The sequence below is a fragment of the Leuciscus leuciscus genome, assembly GCF_965113295.1.
Source record: "Leuciscus leuciscus genome assembly, chromosome: 15".
Classification (NCBI taxonomy): Eukaryota; Metazoa; Chordata; class Actinopteri; order Cypriniformes; family Leuciscidae; genus Leuciscus; species Leuciscus leuciscus.
The window spans coordinates 8,009,180-8,035,969 of record NC_138739.1 but is presented as its reverse complement, the minus strand read 5'-3'; the positions used below and the strand labels follow the sequence as shown (position 1 = coordinate 8,035,969).

Genomic DNA, 26,790 nt, shown 5'->3' with positions numbered 1-26,790 from the left:
TTTATTTCTGTTTGCTGCAAACAAGTGTTTGTGATAAAATGTTCACAAAAGTAATAAAAGGTTGTGGTAAATACTCACCACTTTGAATTATGATTTTTATATTTTGTCTTTATCTGCTGTCAAGAACATTTGGAGTTGGGGTTGCATCTAAAAATCAAGGAATATTAATCTTTCTTAGTACATACATGCACATTTTTTATATATTATAAAAATAGGCAATAGGGTATAGTACACATATATAGGCTACACATACATATACTTTTACATAAATATAGAACGTATTTGTTTAACTTACACATTAACAATCAGCAATCTTTCTCCAACAGTCTTCTCTTGATTTGGCAGCAGAGACCGTATTGTTTCGAGCTTGAAATACATATTTAAATTCATCGTAATTCTGAATGATTATCTCTTGCTCCTCCGCGGAAAAATATATCGCTCTCGCTCTACCCGCGATTGGCTGTTCAGTGTCAACGTCACTCTTTTATGTGCACGCGCGCGTGGAGTAATCATAGCTTGAGGATCAAAGCCTGAGTTGACAGAGAAAGTTTATGAGCTGCATCATGGTACCAATAAAGCCTGATTGCATCGGTTTGGTTTTGTCAACTCAAAACTAATCCTGTAACCCCGAGTTTGTTCAGCTACCTTCATGGTACAGGCCCCATGTAAACGTAGGGGAAAATCTACCACAATGTAAAGCTGTTTATTTTCCTCCAGGAGGCACTCGACATCATACATGTAATTAAACATGAAGAGACTCTTGAACCTCAGAGAGAGAAAACTTTATTGATAAAGGCAAGCAAATACATATGACAGATATACAGCAGTAGAAGAAAAGTGAGATCTGAGTCTTATAAAGAAATATATTATTAAGAAATATAAAAAATAAAGCCTTTCAAAATTGTAAAAATCTGACACGGAAAAAGCAAAGAGAGAAAGCTGTTATAGCTGTTATAGCTGTCAATGTGTTTACGTTCAGCCAGTAGAGGAGCTTAATTATTTAATCATTATTAGATTCATTATTTTTTATAATTATTATTAACACCATTAACCATCACTGACTGACCAATAATAACACTGAAAGACAGACAAAGATCCTTTAAGTGTGTTTAAAGTCCCTGAGTTTTTTAAAGAAAAAAGTAAAAAAGAAAAAGGACAGCATGTTATAGCTAGCGTGGGCAAAGTCATCTTTGGTAATCTTCAGTATTTATCACGACAAACACTCATATTTGACACTTTTAGCATTAATGTGATAATTTTTTGTTTTTTGTTTTAAAATAATCTTCTGAAATGATCCACCTATAAATGAACATTCATACCAGCAGATGAATATATGAAGCAATTACAAATAAATGAAGATTAATAAATGACTGAACTAGTTATGAGAAATGAAATCATTATTTAGGTTTCTAATGTGTGAATATGTGCTTGATCTCATTCAGCTCTTCTGGATCTAATGTCATAAACCAGAATAATGACAGTAGCCACGCCCACCAGAGCAGAGAGGACCAATCGGATCACAGCTTCAGTAGGACCACAACAGTGGACAGAGTCTGAGGAATAAACACATCAAACTGAGATCAGATCAGTCAATAAATACTAATATCAGCGCTGACATCAACTATTATCAGCGCTGTGTATATGTGTGTTGATGTCCAGATGTGTGGTCTGGTTGCTGATGGGATTGTTCAGCACACAGCTGTAGGGTTTTTTATCCTGATATTCCACCTCCAGAGGTAGAGAGAGACTGATGCTGAGATCAGACGCACTGATGCTGGACAATACACTGATTCCTTTATACCAGGAGAGAGTCACATGACTCACATTCACCACTGATGAACACACCAATGAACATGATAATGATGAAGAACAGAGTGAAGAGTTACTGATGAACAGGTAGAGAACCTGGAAAACACAAGAAAATAAGGATAAATGAGGATGAATGAAGATATTCAAGAAATGTAATAGAAAGTTAAATATAAACTGTTAATGTAAAAAAGGTAATTAGTAATTTTAACTAATTAGTCATGATGAGATACTTCTTTAGATCTAGCTGTAATAAATAAAACGGGTGAAACTGATATTTAACTTACCATAGGCAGTGAGATTGAAAAGCATGATTGCATTTCTAAGGATCTTTACTTTATAATATCCAGCATGTTCAGTTGTGGTGTTTGTGATGGTCAGATATCCAGTTTGATTGTCCAGCTTCAGTCTGTCTCTGAATCTCCCATCAAGAACATCATCATATACAGTGATTCTGTCGGCCCGTTTATTGACTTCAGCTATTACAGTGTTTCCAAACCTCCACTGAATCACATCATCATCCTTCATTTCAGTAAGATCAGAGTTTAGAGAGACTGAATCTCCCTCCATCACTGACACTGATATTTTAACTGAATCACCACACACAAACATGAAGAACAGAGTTTTTCACAGATTAAAGCTTTTAAACCACTTGATGTAGGTTTGATGAAGCTTTACAAAAAAAAAAAAAACTTGTGAAATGTGAAATCAATAATATTCTGCAGCAGTGCAGACACAAAATGATGAATGAAACCAAAACAAAAATACAATGACAAGAACAATAACTAAAAAAGACACATTTACTTAAATGTTTAAAGGGCCCCTATTATGGATTTTTGAAAATGACCTTTCATGTAGTGTGTAACAGCTCTAAGTGAACGTAAACATCCTGCAAAGTTTTAAATCTGAAAGTGCACCATATATAAATGTAGCGCCCCCTACTTGCCTTTCTTGTAATTAAGTAGGATCAGCAGCACTCCAGATTCTCTGGTTGTGAGGAGAACATGCATGCTCACGTCACGTTAATAAAAGCCTTAAACCTTAAACATTCAGCCTTAACTGTTGTGTCCAAACAGAGAAATTCTGTGTTCACAACATAAAAGACAGAATATTTGTGAAGAAATTATTTAGTGAGAAAGCAAATAACACCAACTAAACAGCAAAACCAACCAGACAGAACTGATAACATGTGAGTTCAGGGTGAGCCACTAGATGGAGGAGTTGCTCCTCAGACGAGACCACAGAGACAAATCACACTAGAGATTTAAAGACTTTATCGTTCCCTGTTGGAGAAAATGGAGCATCGATATGTTGTGTTTATGTATTTCACTGTGATCTCAAAGTATATTATAATGTGTCCCAAATCAGTATTTTCTCAGGATGAAGGAGAAGCTGGGGGAAGTTGTTTGTTTATCATTGTGGATAAAAAAAATAATACTGTGCTAATAGTAATGTATATACAAAGAATGTTTTAATTTAAGTTTTAATAATGTAAAAACTGTATATGTGACACACTGCTAAGCTCTTTAAATAAAGTTTGTATTACTTCAGGAGGCGCTTGACATGATAGTAAAACATGGAGAGACTCTTGAACCTCAGAGTGAGAAACTTTATTGATAAAGGCAAGGAAATACATACAGCAAATATACAGCAGTACAAAGGGAGATCTGTCTTTATTCACTTTTTTGTATCTAAGAGAAATACAAAGCTGTAAAAATATGATGCTGAAAGAGAGCACAAGCTCAAATAATCATCAGTATTTATCATGAAAGAAAAACACTACAAAAAACACACTTGAAGAGCCTTTAAAGTTCAGCGTTCTGCTTTAGACTTCAATATTCAATTCAGTTCACATTCATTTGTAGTGCTTTTCACAATACACATTGTTTCAAAGCAGCTTAACAGAAAATGCATGAGTCCACATTACAATTTCAGAGTTAACTGTCTTTAATTTAAGGCAGAAACAATGAGCTCATTGAAGTAATGAATACTTGTTTGTTTACAAATGATTATGAGATTTGAAAAAAGGTGCATGTTGATTCAGAGTTTGCGTCATCTGAAGTCTTCTCGGGGTTTGGCGCCGTCTCTTCACAGGTGTTGGGCATCTGAACTCTTCATAATAGGCTGGATCCAAACTGCAACTGACATACTCTCTAGTTACCTCAGGATGGGCATCACGAGATAAAACAGAGAAGCAAATAATTAGTGTAGCCGCTGTTCATAACATTAAGCAAGAATAATCATGTGTATTTGTTATTGCTTTTTATATATTATTGCTGATTTGTACGATGACTCGTGGCTTTCAGAGGATGTTTTGGCAAATATCTCGAAAGCAGAAGAAGAGTTTACAAAGTCACAAGCCAATAGTCAAGCAGAAAAGAAGGAAGAATCTGAAGAGGACAAAGCAGAAAAGGAAGCTGATACAGAGAAAATCGAGGATATTGAGTGAACACAAGATGTAAAAAATAATGAGCTAATAAAAAAAAAGATGTTCAACTAGTCAAGTGATTGTGCCTTTTTTATTATCCATTGCTGATTTGATTTCAGAAAGTTCATTTGAATTTCAAGAGAAAGTTATATTCTCGAGCAACTTATTTTCTCTTTCATTTACTATCTCTTAGTGTTGTGATCCCATGACGTGAGAAAATTGCGCTAAAACACTCAGAGTTTTTATTACTTGTTTTTCATTGCTTGGTTGTGTACTTTATTATATAGACAGTAGAACATTTATAGTTAAAAGTTAAACAGGCTCTTTGATGAATAGCAGCTATTGAGTAAAGTAACGTTAGAGAAGGCTCTGATGATGATGATATCTAACAATGCACGTACTTCAAAAAATATAATGAGTAAAGAAGGCATTACTACTAATTACCATAGTTAATGTTTTTCACAGTCAGTAATTCATACTGTAACATTCTTTTTTTCGTTGTTTCAAGTTTCAGTTTGTTTTAAATAACAAACCTGTTCACCCGAAGAAAAACTCGAAGTGCTATTATAAGACATCCTGTCATAGCTTTTTAGTACATAACGGCTAGTCGTCTACCATAGATGCAACGCGCATTTGAAAAAGTGAGGCGCTGGAGAGCATTATTCGTTTGAATGCAAAATACAATTTCACCACTAGATGGGAGAAATTCCTACACACAGTCCCTTTAAAGCATATAATATATACATAGTGTGGTGGATATTTTTGCCTAAACCTAACTACCTGGGTCTCGTCTCCTGGCGACGTCCCCACTCGGGTAGCTGATATCTGAGTCTCGTCTCCTGGCGACGTCCCCACTTGGCAGAGCTGTTAACTCTCACGCATTCACCGTGAGACACACGCAATTGACACTTTTCACACGCTCTCACGACACACATCCATTTTCTCACGCACAGAAAAATCACGAAGCAAAGAGGACACGGAGACCGACAGACTAGACAGAGCAGGTTACTTATGATATAAAAAAATCTCAGCTCTCAGATTCTATCACTTTTATTACGAAATTCAAACAATAAATACCGTTTTGGCGCTTGTAAATGTGATGCGACCACTGATCTATAGAATGACATTAATATAGATTCAGTGGACACGACAGATCCCTAGCAGCAGGTGAACCGATCAACTCTAGCTAGTAAATAAACACGAATGAACAATGTTGAAAGATACACTACAACTTACCGAAATGTATATTCCTCATACATAATATCGACCAATCAATCAAACAAATGGGTCAATAAAACAGCTGGAGAACAATTGTCACATAACATTTACCTCAGGAAAGCCATTTAAAGACCATAATATAGGCTATAGCACGTTAGTTGGCTAGAAAAAAAAAAGAGCTATAGAGTATTTTGCTAAATATGTGTACTATATTACATATTTATTATATTTTTACTTATATCATTAAATAAAGTTGTTATTATAATAAAAAACGCATTATATATCTCTCTGTATGTTTACAGCATTAGGTGAGATGTTTTTTTCTTAAGAAAAAATAATGCCTATCTTGTGTAGCCTACCTAATATTTATTTAAATGAGTCAATATTAAATCAAATCACAATAGGCCTAATTGAATTGAAAACCAGAAATTGTACCATGTAGCCTAAACATTGTAACATGTTGTATAAAATTCAGTTTAGTTACTAAAATGTTTTGACAATCACAATACACTTATTGTGATGCAATAATTTTTTTACATCCCCCCATTCCCCCCTAACATCTCTCCCCCAACATCCTGCCCCCCGCCACCATAAATCTCACTCCAAGCAAAACTCAAAAGTTGGCAGCTATGCCACTTGGATATCTTACCTAATCTAACTTGTTTCCCTAAACTAACTTACTTCCTAAACTAGCTTCCTGCGCAGGAATAAATTGACAAACAGACCTGCAAATGTCCTTTAAATGCTTTAATCACGGCCAGGAGATCTTCCCGAGCAGTTCTCAGGGAATCTCTCCCAAGAAGCAAGGCCGGAGGATCTCAGAAAAATTCCATTGAGAATCCCACCGTAAAACACAGATAACACAGTTTTCTATAGTATAGAGGTATGGCATACATTTCATGCTGCATTACATAATTTCCCCACTATTTGATTGGTTCTTCAAATGCAAACCCCTTTGTTCCTAGGTAAAGCAAACTCTGATCTTGTGATTACTTATCACAAGGTTTTAATGATGACTTCATTTGTTCATCACAAGATTCTAACAGACTGTCTAGTTTTCATTTCCCCTTTTCTGTTATTAATACACATACAGTCAGTCAGTCACAAGTTTCCCCAAAGAGTTTGTAAACATTAAAAGCATATGAATGTTGTTCCTGCAAGAAAAACAAACGTTAGTTGATTAATTAAAGTTGATTAATTAAAATTCATTCACAATAGCATACAGTACCGGCCAACATTTTTGATTTGTTTTTTCTTTTTTTTTTTTAACAAAAAAAAGTTTTTAACCCTATACAAATATGGAATACATCATGCTAAGACAGAGATAATGTTTTTGAAAGAAGTTTCTTCTGCTCATCAAGCCTGCATTTATTTGATCAAAAATACAGAAAAAAATAAATAATATTGTGATATATTATTACAATTTAAAATAATTGGTTTTCAATTTATTAAACTTTAAATTATCATTTATTTCTGTGATGCAAAGCTGAATTTTCAGGATCATTACTCCAGTCAATCACATGATCCTTTAGAAATCATTCTAATATGATGATTCATTATCAAAGTTGGAAACAGTTCTGCTGCTTAATATTTTTTCATAAACTGTGATACTTTTTTTAGGATACTTTGATGAATAAAACGTAAAACGTAAAAAAAAAAAAAAAAAAGGAGGCAAATGTTTTAAAAATATAAATCCTTTGTAACAACAATATGGTCAATAATTTTGGCAAATGCCACCCTAAAAGAAAGCCTTGCCACCCCTGCTGCCACCCCAGTTGGCAGCAACAAATGAAAAGTTATGGCCAATTTAACAGTGATTAAATTCCTATATACGTCTGTCATATGTTGCCACCCCTCAAAAGTTCCTCCTTGGAAATTATTATCTCCTTAGTCTTTTTTTAAACACACTTCCACCAAGAAAATCAATGGGTTATTTATTAATAAAGCATGTCAAAGTAAAAAAAAAAAAAAAAAAAAAAAAAAAAAACACACATTAAATTCTGAATTTAGCTTATGGGTGTCATATGGTGCAATTTCTTGTTTTCCCTTTTCTTTAGTGTGTTATATGTTTGTGCATGAATAAGATCTGCAGAGTTACAAAGCTCAATGTGTCAAACCCAAAGAGATATTCTTTGTAAAAGTTAAGGCTCAGCCCTGCCTTCCTAAAACACTAAATTCAAACACACGTTCACAAATCTACGTCAGTGTCATGTATCCTTGCTCGAAGAATGCCCAACGGTCAGTTGAAATTTAAAAGGCTGATTTTCGCGCTTCAGGACAGTGACGAGTAGCCTACATGTGTCGTCCAGTGGTTTTCATGACGCCACAGGCACAACCTTAAGCAATGGCCCTGAACGGTGGTTCAAAACGTTGTTAGAAGGTTGGTACGTTGTGCCATCAGCGTTCTGTGTTTGCTGGGACAATCCTGTAAAAACAGGGGATATCGGTTGGGACTCGGGAGCTTGTTCTCTTAACTTTGCGCACTTCAGTGAGAAATGCCTAGTGGGCGAGGTCATAAACGAGGGGCGTTTTATTTGCCCATGTCACGTGATTTATAAACACCAACCAGTTTGAAAACAATCACAAATTTAGAAACGCCCGCAGTCTTTCCGGAGTCAAAACAACATCACGACATTCGCGCGGCTGTTGAAAGCGAAAGTAAACTTTTATTTCCGATATTCTGTTGAAGGAGAGTATTTTTTATCTGACGGAGGACATATAGCTCGACTGTCTTGTGTACTTCTCAGTAAGTGTAACTTTTTTTAATTATTTATATTTGCCATACCTAGCAACATGTTCATCCGTAGATCTTCTGTTTGAGCGTCTGCATGTGGAATTGAGTTTGGTTTAGAAAAAAATGATCAACATGTCTGCAGAGAGAGAGAGAGAGAGAGAGAGAGAGAGAGAGAGAGAGAGAGAGAGAGAGATATGTTAGAGAGGGACAAAAGCAATGATCATCATGGTTCATGGCATTTTCTTTGTATATTATTTATTATCATAAACCTTTGAAAAACAGCTGAGCGCTACATATATTGGAGTATGTAATATGTCAATATGAGAACATGAAGATTTGATAATATGGCGAAGACTAGGATTAAAGCCGATTACTGTCATTTAGCTAACGTTTCCCAGTATAATGAATCGATAAACACATTCATATCGATGCTAAAACATTCATAAGATCGTTATGAATTGGCTTTATATGTTTATAAAAGATACAAAGATGTGTTATACTGCTGTTTAACACAAAAAAAGCTCTATTTCTCTCGTCCTACATGAGTCATGCAGCATCACTGTAATAATAAACTCAAATATTAAAGAAAAATAATGTTAATGCCTGGATTACTTTTGTGCAAATATATTTCACAAAATAAACATTGGGTCTCCGTTTTGAATATAAACATTTGGGGCCCTATTTTAACGATCTGAAACGCAAGTGTCAAAGCGCAAAGCGCAAGTAACTTTGTGGGCGGGTCTCGGCGCTGTTACTATTTTCCCGGCGGGATAAATGACTCTTGCGCCCGACGCAAATCTAAAAGGGGTTGGTCTGAAGTAGCTTCATTATTCATAGGTGTGGTTTGCTCGTAACGTGAAATAAACCAATCAGAGCATCATCTCACATTCCCTTTAAGAGCAGGCGCGCTTTTTCCTTGGCGTATTGTTATTATAACGGCGGATTTGCCAGGCGCACGCCAGGAGCGGTTCACAGCCGAGGAGAGCAAGGCTCTCGTCACAGCCGTAAAAGAGAGAGAAGTGACATTGGGGATGGAGAAACACACCCAAATTAGCTTCGGTTAAACAGGCATATAATAATGTGGGTAAATGTGTAAGCTAGATGTATGCTTTTATAATAAATTGTCTATCTATCTATCTATCTATCGTTTGTTAGTTCATTCCCTAGTTTAGCGACGTGCTTCTGTGGAGGGAAAAGCGCGCTTTGCGCGGGTGCAAAATAGGAATGAAACATGCGTCGGTGTACAAAGTCAATTGCGTTGGGTGCAAGATAGGGCCCATGGTCTCTATTTGAATAAAATATACTATATATTAATTATATTATTATATAAAAATATATTTTGAATATAGACCAATGTGTGTTTTTTTTGTGTGTTTTTTTACTCATTCATACATTAGTGATTATTAATAACTATCCGTCCATTCTCCAGACTGCCTGTCTAACAGGATATTGAAGCCAGTTCAGGACTAACACACACACACACACACACACGTTTACTTAGCTATCTAAATGTGGACATTCTGTAGATTTTTATACTGTACAAACTGTATTTTCTATGCCCCTAAACCTACCCATTGCACAAAACTTTCAGCAAAAAGCATTTAATTCATTTATTTATGTTTACCCGTTTACTGTAAAAATGAGGACGTCCCTAAAGGGAGGTTTTTGGAGATTTGTCAGGTTTTGCTCAATTCTGGGTACAATTTTCCCCCCAAAATGGTACACACAAACACTCACTCAGACACACACTTGACCCGCCCGATACACAGATTATCCACAGATTAACCGCAATCTGTGCATATAAACATATAATTATTCTGCAAACGTCTTACAAAACCGCTGTATTTCCTCCACACTCAGCTTCTTTTATACAGTATATTACAATAAAGCATGAAACAGCATTAATGTGAATGTATTGTGTTGTGTACATCTTAACATATTTGCTTATTTGTAGTTTGGACCCTATTTTTTCTTGGTGAAAGTGTCTTGAACAAAAGAAAAAGGACCTGAAAATGAAGTATCAGGTGAGTATGTTTTTTTTATGAAGGTAAAAGAGTAGCAAAACCTGAGAGCATGTAGGCTAGATGTGAATTTGAAAACTTGAACAATAAATCTTCGTACTTGTACGCATGCAAAAATGTACACTCACAACTCCGTGAAAACCTGTAAAATAAAAATCTGAAGATGAATCTTGAGATTTGCACTCGCAGACACTAGTCACAAACCTGTATTCTGAATTTGAAGCCTCAGACAAGTAGTTACAAATGTGTAAAATACCATTCACAGAAAACAATTACAGACACAAACTTGTAGTACATAGTTGCACTTTTTCTCTCATCCACATTCGCAGTACAGCCTCACTTAGGCATTTGCAACTTCTCAGATCTGTCACTGCAATTTAAAATATACTCTAATGATATTAGATGCAAAACTAACTTGTGCACTAGCAACTCAGTGGCGGTAAGAGAGAAAGGCGGGGCAGGGAGAGGGGAGGGTGCAACGGAGTCGTTTTATTGGTTGGTGCCTACCCAATGAACCTGGACTTCTTTTGTACATGATGATGCCAGAAACCCACGTCTGAGTTTTGCTACTCTTTTATAGTATTTTACCCCCTCTGGATCATTTGTAACAGACATAATGATTGTATAGGTGTTTTAGTTGACTGTATCCTGCATGGTTTTATGTATTTTAGAGCTTAGAGAACCAAGAGTTGATGAGAGATGAAGATGAAGATTGTCGGCTGCTGTTGATTGGTAAAACCAGAACCGGGAAAAGCGCCACAGGAAACGTCATCTTTAATGATCAAGTGTTTGAGTCACTAAAGAGCTCTTCATCAGTGACCAGAGTCTGTAAGACACACACTGGAGAAGTTAATAACAGAAGCGTGACAGTGATCGATACTCCAGACTTCAGATTCTCCACTCACACTGACTTTGATTCAGACTCGGAGCTGAAGAGAGCTCTACGTTCACCAGGAGCTCATGTCATCCTGCTGATTCTGCCTTTAAGCACTTTCACTGAACATGAGAAGAATTTCATTGATTGGTTTGAGCAGAAGTTTGGTGTAGAAGCTCTCAGATTTACTCTAGTGCTCTTCACTCATGTGGATCAGAGAGACATGAGATCACTAGGAGAAATGATCAGGGCAAATCCTCAATTGTCTGCTTTCATTAACCGATGTGGTCAGAGATATCATGAGTTTAACATTAAAGATCCAGCAAACAGACGACAGGTGACTGAACTCATGGAGAAGATCCACAGACTGGTAACTGAGAACAGAAACTCCCGTTATACACTAGAAATGATGCAGGAGACCGAGAGGAGAAGAGAAGAGGTAGAGAGGAGGGCAGAGAAGGAAAAGAGAGAAGAGGAGGAGAGGAGAGAGAGAGAACGTAAAACGACATTAGACAGAGTCAGACGAGAGACAGAGGAGCGAGTGATGAGAGAATATGAGGAGGAGAAACACGGGTGGGAAATACTGGAGCCAGAAGAGGAGGAGCTAGAACAAATGACATTAGAAGAAGTCGGAATAGAGACAGAGGAGAAAATTAGAGCAGAGTGTTATTCTAAACAGAGTTATTTATCAGAAACATCTTGGAACAATCTGTATTATGTGGCTGTTGGAGCTGCTGTTGGAGCTGCTGGTGGAGCAGTTGCTGGAGGAGCTGTTGTTGGTGGAGCTGTTGGAGCTGTTTTTGGAGCTGTTTTTGGAGGTGTTAGTAGAGCTGGTGTTGGTGTCATCTGACAGAGCAAAATGTGTAACACGTTCTGATACTGAAAGCCCCTCCGGTCTGAATAAAACTGAAGAGGCCCAAAGCAATAAACTGTCATGAGGCCTAGAATCCCTAGTGGCAGCACTGGGTGGGGCTGTTCGTGAATATCTGTTTGTTGGGACAATGATCTTTGATCAGCAACATTTCATGTACATAAACTCATTTATAAATAAGTTAAAGGTATTATAAAATATATTCACCGTTTAAAATTATACTATAACAAGGAAAAATCCAGAAATGTAAATATTGTTTTATTTTCTAGTTTGTTCACAGATTTTGATTAATGTGGTTTGATGTATGAATTATGATCTGATTTGCATCTTTTGTGTTTATCTCTCATAACTGAGGGGTTGATGTCAAGAGTGCAGTAACTTCTAATACGATCAATAAATGGTTCTGAGTGTGAAATTTATTTTACACATACAGTAATTTGTTGTTATGTGGCATTTCTTGATTTTGTAATTAAAAGTATTATTTTGTTTAATAGTGAAGTTTCTGAGTGACATCTGTTTTTTCTGTGATCTCTAAACCTTAAAGGTATAGCGGAGGATTTTCTTTTTCCGGGTGGGTAGTGTAAACTATTGGTCCACCTAAGTGTCAATCATTCTGGTGATATGTTTACGTAAGGCCGTCGTACGTGCTCGTCCCTTAGTTTTCGCTTTCTGCGCATGCGCACTTTCAGGTGTTTATGTGTGGTGAGCTAGAGCTAAGCCATTCATTGAAGCTCGCCGTTTCACCGGGTCCTTTGAAAATGTCTGAGGGTCGCAAGAGAAAAAGTTTGTACGAACTGTATGAGAAGAAGAGAAAGGCCTCAGAAGAGAGAAACAAGATCAGAGTGTTTTTGGGAGATTGTTTCACACGATGGCGTGCTCTGAAAACACAGGTTGGGCTTCCCACTGATGCCTCAGTCGCGAAGTTTCTACTCGACAGGTAAAGTTTGGCATGCTATTTGGAGAAAAAGTGCAAATCTTCTTTTGGAAAGTAATCTTGTATGAGCGATGCCGACAGCAACTTTTAAACAGAGCGTGCACGAGGAGAACCTCGCACACGTTTAATAGGCGTTCCCTCTCGGGAGCAGGTAGAGTGTTGCGCATGTGCATTTTTTCAAAAAGTGGAGAGGGCGGTTCTTATCTAAAATTCGGAAAGATCCTCCGCTATACCTTTAACTGTCAATGTTAGATTAACTTCTCAAAGATAATGAGTTAGCAATGTACAGTTTGCATCAATATTATTCTTGTTTAAGAGACAATGGACTCACAATGGACTCAGACATATATTAAAAACTCATTGTCCATATGTCTGTGGAATGAACATTATATGCATCGTCATCTATCTCTCTGTAATCATTCATAAGTTCATTCTGTTCAAATAAACATGCTGTCAGTAGTTGAAATGTATTGATAATTCATCATCACCTGATTGCTATTAGAATTACCAATAAAATAATTGGAAATTATTACCTCCTTTTGTCTTTTTTAAACACACTTCCACCAAGAAAATCAATGGGTTATTTATTCATAAAGCATGTCACAGTGGAACAAAAAAAAAAACACATTTGATTCTGAATCTTGCTTATGGGTGTCATATGATGCGATTTCTTGTTTCCCCTTTTCTTTAGTGTGTTATGTAGCTGTTTGTGCATGAATAAGATCTGCAGAGTTACAAAGCTCAAAGTGTCAAACTCTTTGTAAAAGTTAAGGCTGAGCCATGCCTTCCTAAAACACTAAGTTCAAACACACACAAATCTATGTCAGTGTCACTTGTCCTTGCTCGATGAAGAAGACGGCCCTACGACATTTAAAAGGCTAATTTTCGCGCTTCAGGGCAGTGGTTTTCAAGACACCACAGGCACAGCCTTAAGCAATGGCCCTGAACGGTGGTTCAGTGTCAACACTGTGACAACCTTCACCACACAACGTAGTTATAGCAACCTTATGGCCATGTTGTTAAAACGTTGTTAGAAGGTTGGGTAGCCTACGTTGTGCCAACGTTCTATGGCAAGCCGTTTTAACATTTAATCATTTAAACCGACTAGTCTCTATTTTCATGCTACTAGTACTTAGTTTTAGATACTAGTATCTATTCCATTAAGTACTAGTCCTTATTCATTAGCTACTAGTGCTTATTCTTTAGATACTAGCGCTTATTCTTTAGTTACTAGTACTTATTCAATAGATACTAGTACTTATTCATTAGATACTAGTACTTATCATTAGATACTAGTACTTATTCATTAGATACTAGTACTTATTCATTAGATACTAGTACTTATTCATTAGATACTAGTACCTATTAAATAGATACTAGTACTTATTCATTAGATACTAGTACTTTTTCATTAGATACTAGATCTTATTTATTAGATACTAGTACTTATTCATTAGATACTAGTACTTATTCATTAGATACTAGTACCTATTAAATAGATACTAGTACTTATTCATTAGATACTAATACTTTTACATTAGATACTAGTTCTTATTTATTAGATACTAGTACTTATTCATTAGATACTAGTACTTTTTCATTAGATACTAGATCTTATTTATTAGATACTAGGTACTTATTCATTAGATACTAGTACTTATTCATTAGATACTAGTACCTATTAAATAGATACTAGTACTTATTCATTAGATACTAATACTTTTACATTAGATACTAGTTCTTATTTATTAGATACTAGTACTTATTCATTAGATACTAGTACTTTTTCATTAGATACTAGATCTTATTTATTAGATACTAGTACTTATTCATTAGATACTAGTACTTATTCATTAGATACTAGTACCTATTAAATAGATACTAGTACTTATTCATTAGATACTAATACTTTTACATTAGGTACTAGTTCTTATTTATTAGATACTAGTACTTATTCATTAGATACTAGTACTTTTTCATTAGATACTAGATCTTATTTATTAGATACTAGTACTTATTCATTAGATACTAGTACTTATTCATTAGATACTAGTACCTATTAAATAGATACTAGTACTTATTCATTAGATACTAGTACTTTTTCATTAGATACTAGATCTTATTTATTAGATACTAGTACTTATTCATTAGATACTAGTACTTATTCATTAGATACTAGTACCTATTAAATAGATACTAGTACTTATTCATTAGATACTAATACTTTTACATTAGATACTAGTTCTTATTTATTAGATACTAGTACTTATTCATTAGATACTAGTACTTTTTCATTAGATACTAGATCTTATTTATTAGATACTAGTACTTATTCATTAGATACTAGTACTTATTCATTAGATACTAGTACCTATTAAATAGATACTAGTACTTATTCATTAGATACTAATACTTTTACATTAGGTACTAGTTCTTATTTATTAGATACTACTTATTCATTAGATACTAGTACTTTTTCATTAGATACTAGATCTTATTTATTAGATACTAGTACTGATTCATTAGATACTAGTACTTATTCATTAGATACTAGTACCTATTAAATAGATACTAGTACTTATTCATTAGATACTAATACTTTTACATTAGATACTAGTTCTTATTTATTAGATACTAGTACTTATTCATTAGATACTAGTACTTTTTCATTAGATACTAGATCTTATTTATTAGATACTAGTACTTATTCATTAGATACTAGTACTTTTTCATTAGATACTAGATCTTATTTATTAGATACTAGTACTTATTCATTAGATACTAGTACTTATTCATTAGATACTAGTACCTATTAAATAGATACTAGTACTGATTCATTAGATACTAGTTCTTATTTATTAGATACTAGTACTTATTCATTAGATACTAGTACTTATTCATTAGATACTAGTTCTTATTCATTAGATACTAGTACTTATTCATTAGATACTAGTACTTATTCATTAGATACTAGTTCTTATTTATTAGATACTAGTACTTATTCATTAGATACTAGTACTTATTCATTAGATACTAGTTCTTATTCATTAGATACTAGTACTTATTCATTAGATACTAGTACTTATTCATTAGATACTAGTTCTTATTCATTAGATACTAGTACTTATTCATTAGATACTAGTACTTATTCATTAGATACTAGTTCTTATTTATTAGATACTAGTACTTATTCATTAGATACTAGTACTTATTCATTAGATACTAGTTCTTATTCATTAGATACTAGTACTTATTCATTAGATACTAGTACTTATTCATTAGATACTAGTTCTTATTTATTAGATACTAGTACTTATTCATTATTTACTAGTACTTATTATTAGATACTAGTACTTATTCATTAGATACTAGTACCTATTAAATAGATACTAGTACTTATTCATTAGATACTAGTACTTATTCCAATAGTGACTAGTAACTAGAGTATTATGGGATATGAGTCGTGAATATTATGGGATAAAAGTCAGTGAATATTTTGGGATACGAGTCAGTGATTATTATGGGATATGAGTCAGTGAGTATTATGGGATAAAAGTCAGTGAGTATTATAGCATATGAGTCGGTGAGTATGGGATATTAGTTGGTGAGTATTATGGGATATGAGTCGTGAGTATTATGGGATAAAAGTCAGTGAGTATTTTGGGATATGATTCGGTGAGTATTATGGGATATGAGTCAGTGAGTATTATGGGATAAAAGTCAGTGAGTATTTTGTGATATGAGTCGGTGAGTATTATGGGATATAAGTCAGTGAGTGTTTTGTGATATGAGTCAGTATTATGGGATATGTTTCTTGCACTGAATGATTGTTTTGTATTTGTGAGGCCTATAATGGAGTCTCTGTGTCTTTTACTTTTGTTATGAAATTCTAAAACTCAAGACCAACAAGAGTGACTCTGGAAAACACGTTCAACATCACATAATATACTGCACAATGCCAAATATGATCAACAAGTCACAACAGAAGCAAAATTGTGTTAAAATGGCATTAATCATTGCATCTCATATTAAATAAAACTCTGATTTTCTCATGAAGTTGGTCTGATCCACACAACATCAAACACAGAAAAAACTTTTACTTCAGACAAGAATCACGTCACACTGAAACTAATGCTGTTGCTGTTTGAGCTTCAGTGTTTTATAGAACCAACATTTAGAGAGACCAACAATGAACCTGTCATAGAAAGAACAGTTCAAATTGATTACAAATCAGTTAAAAATTATATATGGACGCTGGTTCATTCATGGGTTCATGAGTTCCTTGTTGAAACATTGAAATTTTGAATCATTTACAAACAGTTATGGCGTGTAATGAACCCTCGTTTACTAAAATCACGTGACTTTAGAAGTTTGATACATGCTCCAAATCACTGGTTCAAAACAAATGATTCAGAAAGGTTTCAAAGCTTCACAAAGAGTGTTTAGAAAGCGCCCGCCACTACTGGAAGGATTATGTAGAGTTGGGGTACTCGAACTCGGACTCGAGTCCAATTGTTAACGAACTCGGACTTGTCACGCACTCGGATGAATTTGTACTCGGACTTGACACGGACTCGGACATTTTAGACTCGGAAAATTTGCCGAGTACAGTCGAGTCCGGGCACTGGAGGACACAATATTATTCAAAAACGAAACGAAACGAAACGAAACTGCTTAGGCTACATTGTGTTGTATCAGTGTTGAGCACTGTAGCCAATCACAGATATGTATATTAAGCGCATGAACACAGTGGCCAATCAGAGGCGTTTTGAGTCACCATGCGGAGAAGTCGCTCAAAACGTATGTTCAGAATCAGCGCGAGTTTTATCCTTTCGCAAATCTCCTCATAAACAACAAAGTCTTGACGCGATATAAATAAGAGATTCGCTGTGCAGTGCGGACAACTTCAGTGTTTATGACGAGAGTTTCAGTGAGAGTGCAGAACGCGGTAAGTAAGTGATGGTGAGCGCTATTGACAATCTAAATAATATATTTTTTCATGCTTGTAGATGACCAGTGGTTACGTTCACACTGTAAATTAAAAAAGAGTGATAGCTGCATTTAAATGTGGGAGAGAATCCACAGAATTTTAGTCCTGTGAGTCATGAAATTGCGATGATTGACACAGTAACCATAGCAACATGAGAACGCGATAACCAAAGCAACATTTTGGCGTCTAATAATGTTATGATTTTTGTTACATTGATTTAGCCTACACTTTAGTCATAAGTTTACACCTTGCAGAATCTCCAAAATGTAATATATATATATTTTTTTTTTAATGAGGATGATCATAAAAACATTGTTTCTATTTATTACCAGTGTTCGAATTGTGTCAAAGCTCTTGGGGGGTCCCCAAAAAAACCCAATAATATACATATTTTCATTTATTTATTGCATATAATACTATAATTTCATTTACTTAACTTTTAGTGTTTCAGAACATGTTTTTGCAGTTGAGCATTAACTCTGTGCATAATTGATGAACAAAGACTTTTCTCCACCCAAAATCTATGTAATAATCCGGGTTTTTCCTGGGTGCTAAAATCCCGATCATGTATTTTAATAAGATAATTAAATGTGTATTTTTCGTAGACCATCATATAGCCTACTGAGTTTCCCACAGTATTTTTGTGGATTGAGCTCGGTACCTCTAGGGGGGTCTGGGGGCATGCCCCCCCGTAAGAAAATTTTGTACATTTTAAAGATAAATTCATTAATCTGGTGCACTTTGAGTCCCCCGAATCTGCTGTTAAAAATAAATAATCCACCCGCCAACCTCCCGAACCTATGATATTCTCTGATTTAGATATCTGCATCTGATCATCACATTTCAATTATTCAAATTCTCAGTGTTAAGCATGATAATATGATGAAATATCACACTGTAGGCTGATTTAAAATTAAGATTTATTTAAAATAAATTTTTAAATCTTTTGTCAAAATTACATTTCCAGCCTAAACAGAGGCTTTACTCCCTTCAAACTTAAATTGTCAATGTGTCATTACATCACTGTTGGAAAACACTCTTATCAGAATAATTTTTTTAGCTTTATAAAGGGCATTTCTTTCCCTAATTTGTACTCTCTATACTCTTTCCCTATCTCAGGGAACTGAGGTTACGTTAGTAGCCTAACCGAGTAGGCCTACGTTATTTCTTATTTTATTTTTTTGATATTGAAAATTGTTTTAATCAGGGCATTTGTCCGGTTGGGCAAGTAGGCTACAATTCTCTTTCACTTGTCCATTCACTTACCAGTCAGGGATCACTGGTGATCCCAGATTATTTTAGTTCAAAATATGTTTGAGCTTATATATCTCAATATTAATAACAGTCTGGTTAATTTTGAGTCTTGAACTATAAACTCTCAAGTGTTGGCTTTCTAAATGTATGTGTGTTATGTTTCTATTCAGAATTACTTATGAGCAGTAACCTTTTTATTTTGGGCATTTCATGTATGCAGCACTTGCCAAAATTGGGGGTGACTGGGAAGGGGTTAACCTTCAGGTTAAAAGGGGTTAAAAAGGGGTTAAAACACACGCACGTGTCCCGGACAACCGTTAATGTCGAAATTCTATTCAGATCAGTAAATTACCGAACAATCATAAAAGAAAGAAATATTATATTACTGTCATTGTGAGGTGAAAATGAGGATCCACTCTGCCAGACTCACGTGAAAGTGCTTATCTATAGCACAAAATTGATTTCTCGTACCATTTATTCGCCAAAAATAGTTTTTGCGTGAATATGATACGCACTTTATGGCGTGTAATACTCACGTACTCCACACCCCTAATCCTACCCAAGGGGTTTGCAGTGTGTATCATTTACACGAAAAAAAAAAAAAAAAAAAAAAACTATTTTTGGCATATAAATGGCACGATCAATAAAATGTATCTGTTTATAAATTTGGCCGTCTTTTCAGACGCAAATCTAATTTGAATTACTTTCTAATAGGAGCGGCAGCGAAATACTTTGATTAAAAAATATATATATTACCTAATAAATTATGTTTCTATTATTTTAGTTTTAATGAAAAACCAGGGGACCCCCCGAGGTAATTTTTTGGGGCCTTATGGGGGGTCCCTTGATGCTTATGGGGGGTCCCGGACCCCCCCAGCCCCCCCTCAATTCGAACACTGTTTATTACTGCCCTGAAAAATCTTTTTCACACAATGGATGTTTAATAGCCTAGTCCACAAGAAAAAAATGCAAACACAAAATACAAGACAAATTACATAGGCTTGATTTTAATATTGTGTTTCATTACCTGAATGATCACAAGTTTTTTTTTTTTTTTTTTTTTTTTTTAATGGTTGTTCATGAGGAAAAATCCTCCAGCTCCTGCACATTCTTTGCTTTTCCAGCATCTTCTGCATATTTGACTCCTTACTAGCAGTGACTATGATTGTGAGATCCATCTTGTCACACTGAAGACAACTGATGGACTCATACACAACTATTACAAACCCTGCAAACATTTAGTGATGCTCAAGAAGGAAGCAACCATTAGGAGCCAGGGGGTGTACATTTTTGAACTGGATCATTGGTGTAAATTGCTCTTATTTTATTTTAAAATTAATTCATTAATTTAGTCCTGCCATTTAGAGGCTAAATAAGATATTAGCATGTAAAACAAAATAAGATAATCAAAATAAATCAAAATGAAAAAATCGTCATCTTGCTCAAAAGTTTACTCCTGGCTCTTAATGCATCGTGTTATATTCTTGAGCATTACCGTGCAGAATCTGAAAGATGGACGATAGGTAAACGTATGACTGTAACTATACATTGGAATCATTTTGTAAGGTTTAAAGCAACAACATGGAACTTTTCCTCTGCGGTCGCCCTACAGGTTGGAAGCGGAATTGTCCATTACCGCTGTCGTAAAATGATTTACGGTTACTGTCAACGCATTCTCATCCCCAAATCGTCACTTTCAAACATTCTTCAATATCCGACGCACAAAGCACCCTTAGCGTCAATATGAGACGCTTCGGTTATGGGTAGGTTTAGGTCTGTGGTAGGGTTATGCGTCTCATATGGACGCTAAAGGGTGCTTTGTGCGTCAGATATTGAAGAAATTTTGAAAGCGTCAGTATATGACGACTTGGGATGAGAACGGGCTGTTACTGTATATGAAGCATGCAGGTTTTTTTCATATGGGCAATGATAATATTATTAATCTTCCTCCTTTCATAATTTATACATGTTTAGTAGACTAAACATTTTAACTCAAACATTTGCGATTTGCATGTCGATTGCAATGCTCAAATCTGAACGAGAATGATAGCAATAGCATCCTAACCATCTAAAACTAGCATGTTAGTGTTTACTAGCTACCAGATTGATAATTCGCTCATCTACTAACGTTAGCTGATTCATGAAGATAAATGGAGGACCAGATAGTTTCCGTAACGTAGCCAGGCAGACAACAGATTAGAAAAACTAAAGATAGTATGCAAGCAATGTACTTACTAGTTCAACAGCATGACGGCCAAGTCAGCATCGGTCTGACGATAAGCTCACGCCAGCGAGCAAACGCTCGACCAATATTGATCCTCGTCCTGCCTTTCAGTTTATCACTCTCCCTTTTCCTCTTCCGACTCTACTCCGACAAAACCTTGGACTTCTTACGTTTCGCTGCTGCTTCAGCCATGACGAAAACAGACGCACGAAAACAAACGCGCTGGTTGGCCTGTCACGGCCGAATTTGAGGAAGTGAGGAAGCGAAGTGACGTATGCCGTAAAGCAGTCGAATTTTGTAGTTCTTTTTGAGCGCTGGTTACTACCCGCACCCCGAAGTTACATAGTGCCAGTAAAAGCGATACAGACCCTGTCAGGCTATGGCAGACGTGTCATTCAACCTATTGTAAGTCGATGTACCATCACAAGGGTCTTGGAAATATATTATGAAGGTTGAAAAACTACATGTTGTTACTTTAACATATTAATTTAAGAGCTCAGTGTTGAGACCTTTCACTGGAATTTGATTGACATGCGATCTGACCAATCATAATACAGATACCTGCCATTTTTGTCCGACAAACAAACCAAACCAGATAGTAGATTAAAGTCATTTGACTTGAACTTGAAAAATGGTGTGTATTGAATTCTTTTTGCAATTCTGATGTTCATTCATGTTTAATTCGTGCTATAACTAGAAGATATTATCAGTTCATGTGCTGCTTGAGTTGAGGCCTATATTAAAGCACCACAAAACGGTGTGTATTGTTTTAATTTCATAAAAATTACAAAATTTGAAAGCTGAGACTTTATTTCATACCAGAAGTAGCCTTGTCTTGTCTGTTGGCGCATTGTCAGTGTCCTCTTTGCTCCGCAATATATATTTCACTGTGTGAGAACATGTGGAGTGAGAGCGGAATGGCTTGTCGGACGTAGCGACAGTAAGAGGGGCGGGTCTCTGTGAAAGGTCAATTTAAAACCATTTAAATCTTTGTGGACTCGGCCGGACTCGACTCGGACTCGGATGTTAAGGACTCGGACTCAAGTGCGACTCGGCCCTCTTTGGACTCGGACTTGGACTCGGACTCGATTGTTAAGGACTTGGACTCGACTCGGACTCGACAATGGTGGACTTGGACCCAACACTAGGATTATGTGATTGATTATGAGCACTTAAAATGGCCGACTCCCTTATCAGTGCTTACATCTGCGTCTCGTCATCGTGGCCGTACAAAAAATGATCAGACAAAACAATGCTGTCTACCCGTGTGCTTCATCGCACATGACCAGACCCCATCTAGAGGCCACTTCACTGCTTAAAGATTCTCCAAATAACTAAACCACACCCACTATAGACCTTATTCAGAGCAGCGCCATGACAGGTATGGAAGCAACAGACTTACCGTGTTTTCAATGGCAGCCGCTGTAAAAAGCTGTAGCCTATATGTCTGGAGTTTTTTGTCTACTGAAACTTCTTGGAAATATATTTTTGCAGTATTTCATTAGAAGAACAATCCAAAAACACATTAAATAACAGTGCAACCCACGAGATGTCAAGATTATGTCTATCCCTCAGCCTCACTTTCATTCCCATTAAAAATCAAAGATGGCACTGATGTGAATAAGGTCTATAGACCGGCACATATGAATCAAGAGAGCGCAAGTCTGTGGTGTGATACGAGAGAAAGTCGCACCTAAACCGAATGTGTGGTCTGAAATACAACGTTGCTATGGACGATGACGTTTATCAGAGAATATGTGAATGCAGCGATTGACCAATCAGAATAAAATATTCCATAAATAAATTTTAATATCAGCACTGTGGTACCTGCACATGTGTGACAGAGTGTGTTGATGTCCAGATGTGTGGTCTGGTATCTGATGGGATTGTTCAGCACACAGCTGTAGGTGTTTTTATCCTGATATTCCACCTCCAGAGGTAGAGAGAGACTGATGCTGAGATCACACACACTGATGCTGGACAATACACTGATTCCTTTGTACCAGGAGAGAGTCACATGACTCACATTCACCACTGATGAACACACCAATGAACATGATGATGATGATGAAGATGATGAACAGTCTCTGCTGATGACAGGAACAGGCAGACGAGCTGGAAAATAAACAGAAATATGATCAAATCTAATAAACCATCTTATATTCGGTTCAGTGTGTTAAGTGAGTTTTATATGGTCTGTCATCTCAAACTATAAAATGATTCAACAATTAAATATTTGAAGAATATTTGAAGGACAGGATACATTATCTCTACTCACCATAGACAGAAACTCTGAATGATTTTGATGACAATCTTCCTGAAAGCATCAGTAGTTTATAATTTCCAGCATGTTCAGTTGTGGTGTTTGTGATGGTCAGAGATCCAGTTTTATGATCCACCTTCAGTCTGTCTCTGAATCTCCCATCAAGAACATCATCATATACAGTGATTCTGTCGGCCCGTTTATTGATCTCAGCTATTAAAGTGCCTTTAAACCTCCACTGAATCACATAAACATTCTTCATTTCAGTAAGACCAGAGTTTAGAGAGACTGAATCTCCCTCCATCACTGACACTGACCTTTATCCAGCAACACCTAACACACCTGAAGTACAAACACAGCAAGATTCTTCTGTTTAAATGATAGACTTTTAAATAACTTTATGATGGATTACTAATATAAACAGTTAAACTACAAAACCGATTAATAATTGTATCTTTGAGATGATTTTGAATAAAACTCATTTACTGATGAAGTTGGTCTGATCTTCACACAACATCAAACACAGAAAACACTTTTACTTCAGACGAGAATCACGTCACACTGAAACTAATGCTGTTTGAGCTTCAGTGTTTTATAGATCCAACATTTAGAGAAACAAACAGTGAATATAATGCAGAAACAACTAAAGTCATAACTAATTATTAAAACACATTTAAAACTTACCAACCAGATGCCAAAAACAATCAAGTAATACAAAATACTTTTATAGCACCTTTCACAATAAATATTCCAGTGCAATGCTTCACTTGAAAAAGAGGTAAGAAGTAGCTAAATTAATATCTGACCATTTATTATAATACAAATGTTAAACGACTGATGGTAGTATAACAGTTTTTCAAATTGCCTACATACAATTTCTGAAACCATGGCTCAAGTTTTTTGGAAACTCACACAAAACCACAAAACACGCACCCAACATGCAAAACATCAGACAGCTCTTGCAAAATCAAACTCTTCCAAAAATTGTGTTTTTGCGTAGTAACTCTACATACAAACATCAAATGATTAGCCACATACACACCAAACTACACACAGATGTGAAAAATGTAAAACACTACTCTACTCTACTGTCTTTTGCTTGATCATTGCAGTGAGTGTACAGGAGTTTGTCACATGTACATGTATACAGTATATATGCATTCTGATGAATGTTACAGTTATTGAACTAAACTGAGTCAACACTGTAGTGACTTGAGCTGAATAATCACTCTATTGGCTTCTGCTTTACAGGAGAATTTGTTTTGAATTTGTTACTATTGTGAAGCTGCTAATCTGTTAATCTAATTTAGATATGCACATCTAAATTGTGGCTTGTATGTACATTCACTATATATATATATATATATATATAGTATATACACACACACACACACATATGTTTTCTTTTGCATCTGAAATTTTATTCTAGATTGATCATTTTTACCAAGCTTGTATATTTAAGTTCAATAATTTCACTTAAATGGCAATGCAAATTACTTATTAATCGTCATTTAAGTGAAATTACTTAAATATACAAGCTTTATAAAAATTTCAGATGGCACTTAGAGGCTGTATATAAATACATATATGTATATATATATATATATATATATATATATATATATATATATATATATATATATATATATATATATATATATCACTATAAACAGAAATTCAAAGGGGTAAACATAATTTCTTTCACATCAAGCTTATTCAGATCATTGTACTTGTTTACACTGTCTCACGGCGCTGTGAGGAATAATACTATTGTAATAATAATAATGGAAAATGTAACTCAGAAGTGCTGGTATTTCGAGGAGCAACAGATGCCGCTGAGCTGAGGAATACTGTAGTAAGTTTTTTTTTTTCATTCTCAAGTGAATCGCGTTTCTGTGTGTGAATGAATGAACGGCAGAGATGCGCGCTGTTTACCACAACTCGCAAAAAGACGGTTTAAAGGTTTAAATTTGAATCGCGTTTCTGTGTGTGAATGAATGTTTCCTTTTAGCAAACTGTATTGCTATACTGAGTGAAAATCGACTGAAATATGTTGAAATAAAATGTATTTGTGTAAGCAATGTATTAAACTGCAAATTAACATTTATATTTCTTATAATAAAAACGAAAGACCTATGTTACAGACATATGAAAGACAACATTTCGTTGATTAGTTTTGGATAGATTATACATTTTTACTGTAAAATATCTGCCACCTCAAATAAGCTTTTGTTTGCCAATTTTTGCTCATATGTTAAATATAGTATGTTTTGTCAAAAATAAAGTAATCAAATAGTATGTTATAGTGTTTATTCCAATGTAGCCTAGGCTATATTCAAGTAATGAATCCTTAACTTTGAAATATGTATGAGAAAATGTATACTTTAGTTTTTACAAAGAAAGATTACACTTAAATTGTTGTTGTAATTGTAACCTTTTAAATAAAAAAATATATATATTTACAAGGTAGATGTAAACAAACTATTAAAAGGTAAATATAAGCCTTTTCTTTAAATAATTTTTATTGTGTTTTATTAGTGACAAATTTGGGGAGAGGATAAATATTCCAAAACTGAAAATACAGTATGAGAATTAACTGCACAATTACTAGACATGTTTTCCTTGGATATTATAGGCCAATTTGCAAGCACAATTTGTGGAAAAATAAAAATTGTTTTGATGCTTCCAACTGTTGCTCTTGCATTCTTTCCTGTGGCTCAGTGACACACCTGAATTAATGGCTCATTAAGTATGCGGGCCCCATTGTCTCCTCAGGTGCGAACCACTAAATATGCATGATGGTGTTGGATCATTGACGTCCACTCGCATATTGCCTTTCCAAACAGAAAGTGTCTTGCAAAATTTAAATCAATGTATTGTGTTATGTGAATGATTAGGCAGGATTATTTTCACATCATTTTGAAGAAAAAACTCTAGGCGACAACATCCATTAGTCAAAAGTCTTATTGACACATATGTAGTATGTGTTTTGTGGCCGTATTTCAGAAACTTTAGGTTTTAGTTTTTTCAATAACCATGCATAAACATTATTCTCTCAAAAATACAAACATGTACATTCATGTTGCTCACATACATTTCGCTCACGGAAAAAAATACGCACCGCAAACGCACTGCAAACGGAGTATATGTGAAACAGGCGTCACACATACTCC

At 35.2% G+C, this 26,790-nt stretch overlaps 2 protein-coding genes and 1 long non-coding RNA gene across 3 annotated transcripts in view; 2 read left to right on the top strand and 1 right to left on the bottom strand.

Moving 5' to 3' along the window:
- Positions 1 to 26,790, bottom strand: part of LOC309476005 (uncharacterized protein) — a 220,006-nt gene that overhangs the window by 64,652 nt on the left and 128,564 nt on the right. The window contains exon 7 of the mRNA XM_082139079.1: positions 23,182 to 23,469. Coding sequence (XP_081995205.1) covers positions 23,182 to 23,469 — 288 coding nt within the window. The remainder of the gene's footprint in view (positions 1 to 23,181; positions 23,470 to 26,790) is intronic.
- On the top strand, positions 10,184 to 13,415 carry LOC309476107 (GTPase IMAP family member 9-like). Its single transcript, XM_082139298.1, has 2 exons — positions 10,184 to 10,210; positions 10,879 to 13,415. The coding sequence occupies exons 1-2, from the start codon at positions 10,199 to 10,201 to the stop codon at positions 11,929 to 11,931; spliced, it is 1,065 nt and encodes a 354-aa protein (XP_081995424.1). The 5' UTR covers positions 10,184 to 10,198; the 3' UTR covers positions 11,932 to 13,415.
- On the top strand, positions 16,312 to 19,135 carry LOC309476428. The gene is made up of 2 exons (XR_014198138.1): positions 16,312 to 17,891; positions 17,934 to 19,135. It is a non-coding gene; the product is annotated as an uncharacterized lncRNA (long non-coding RNA).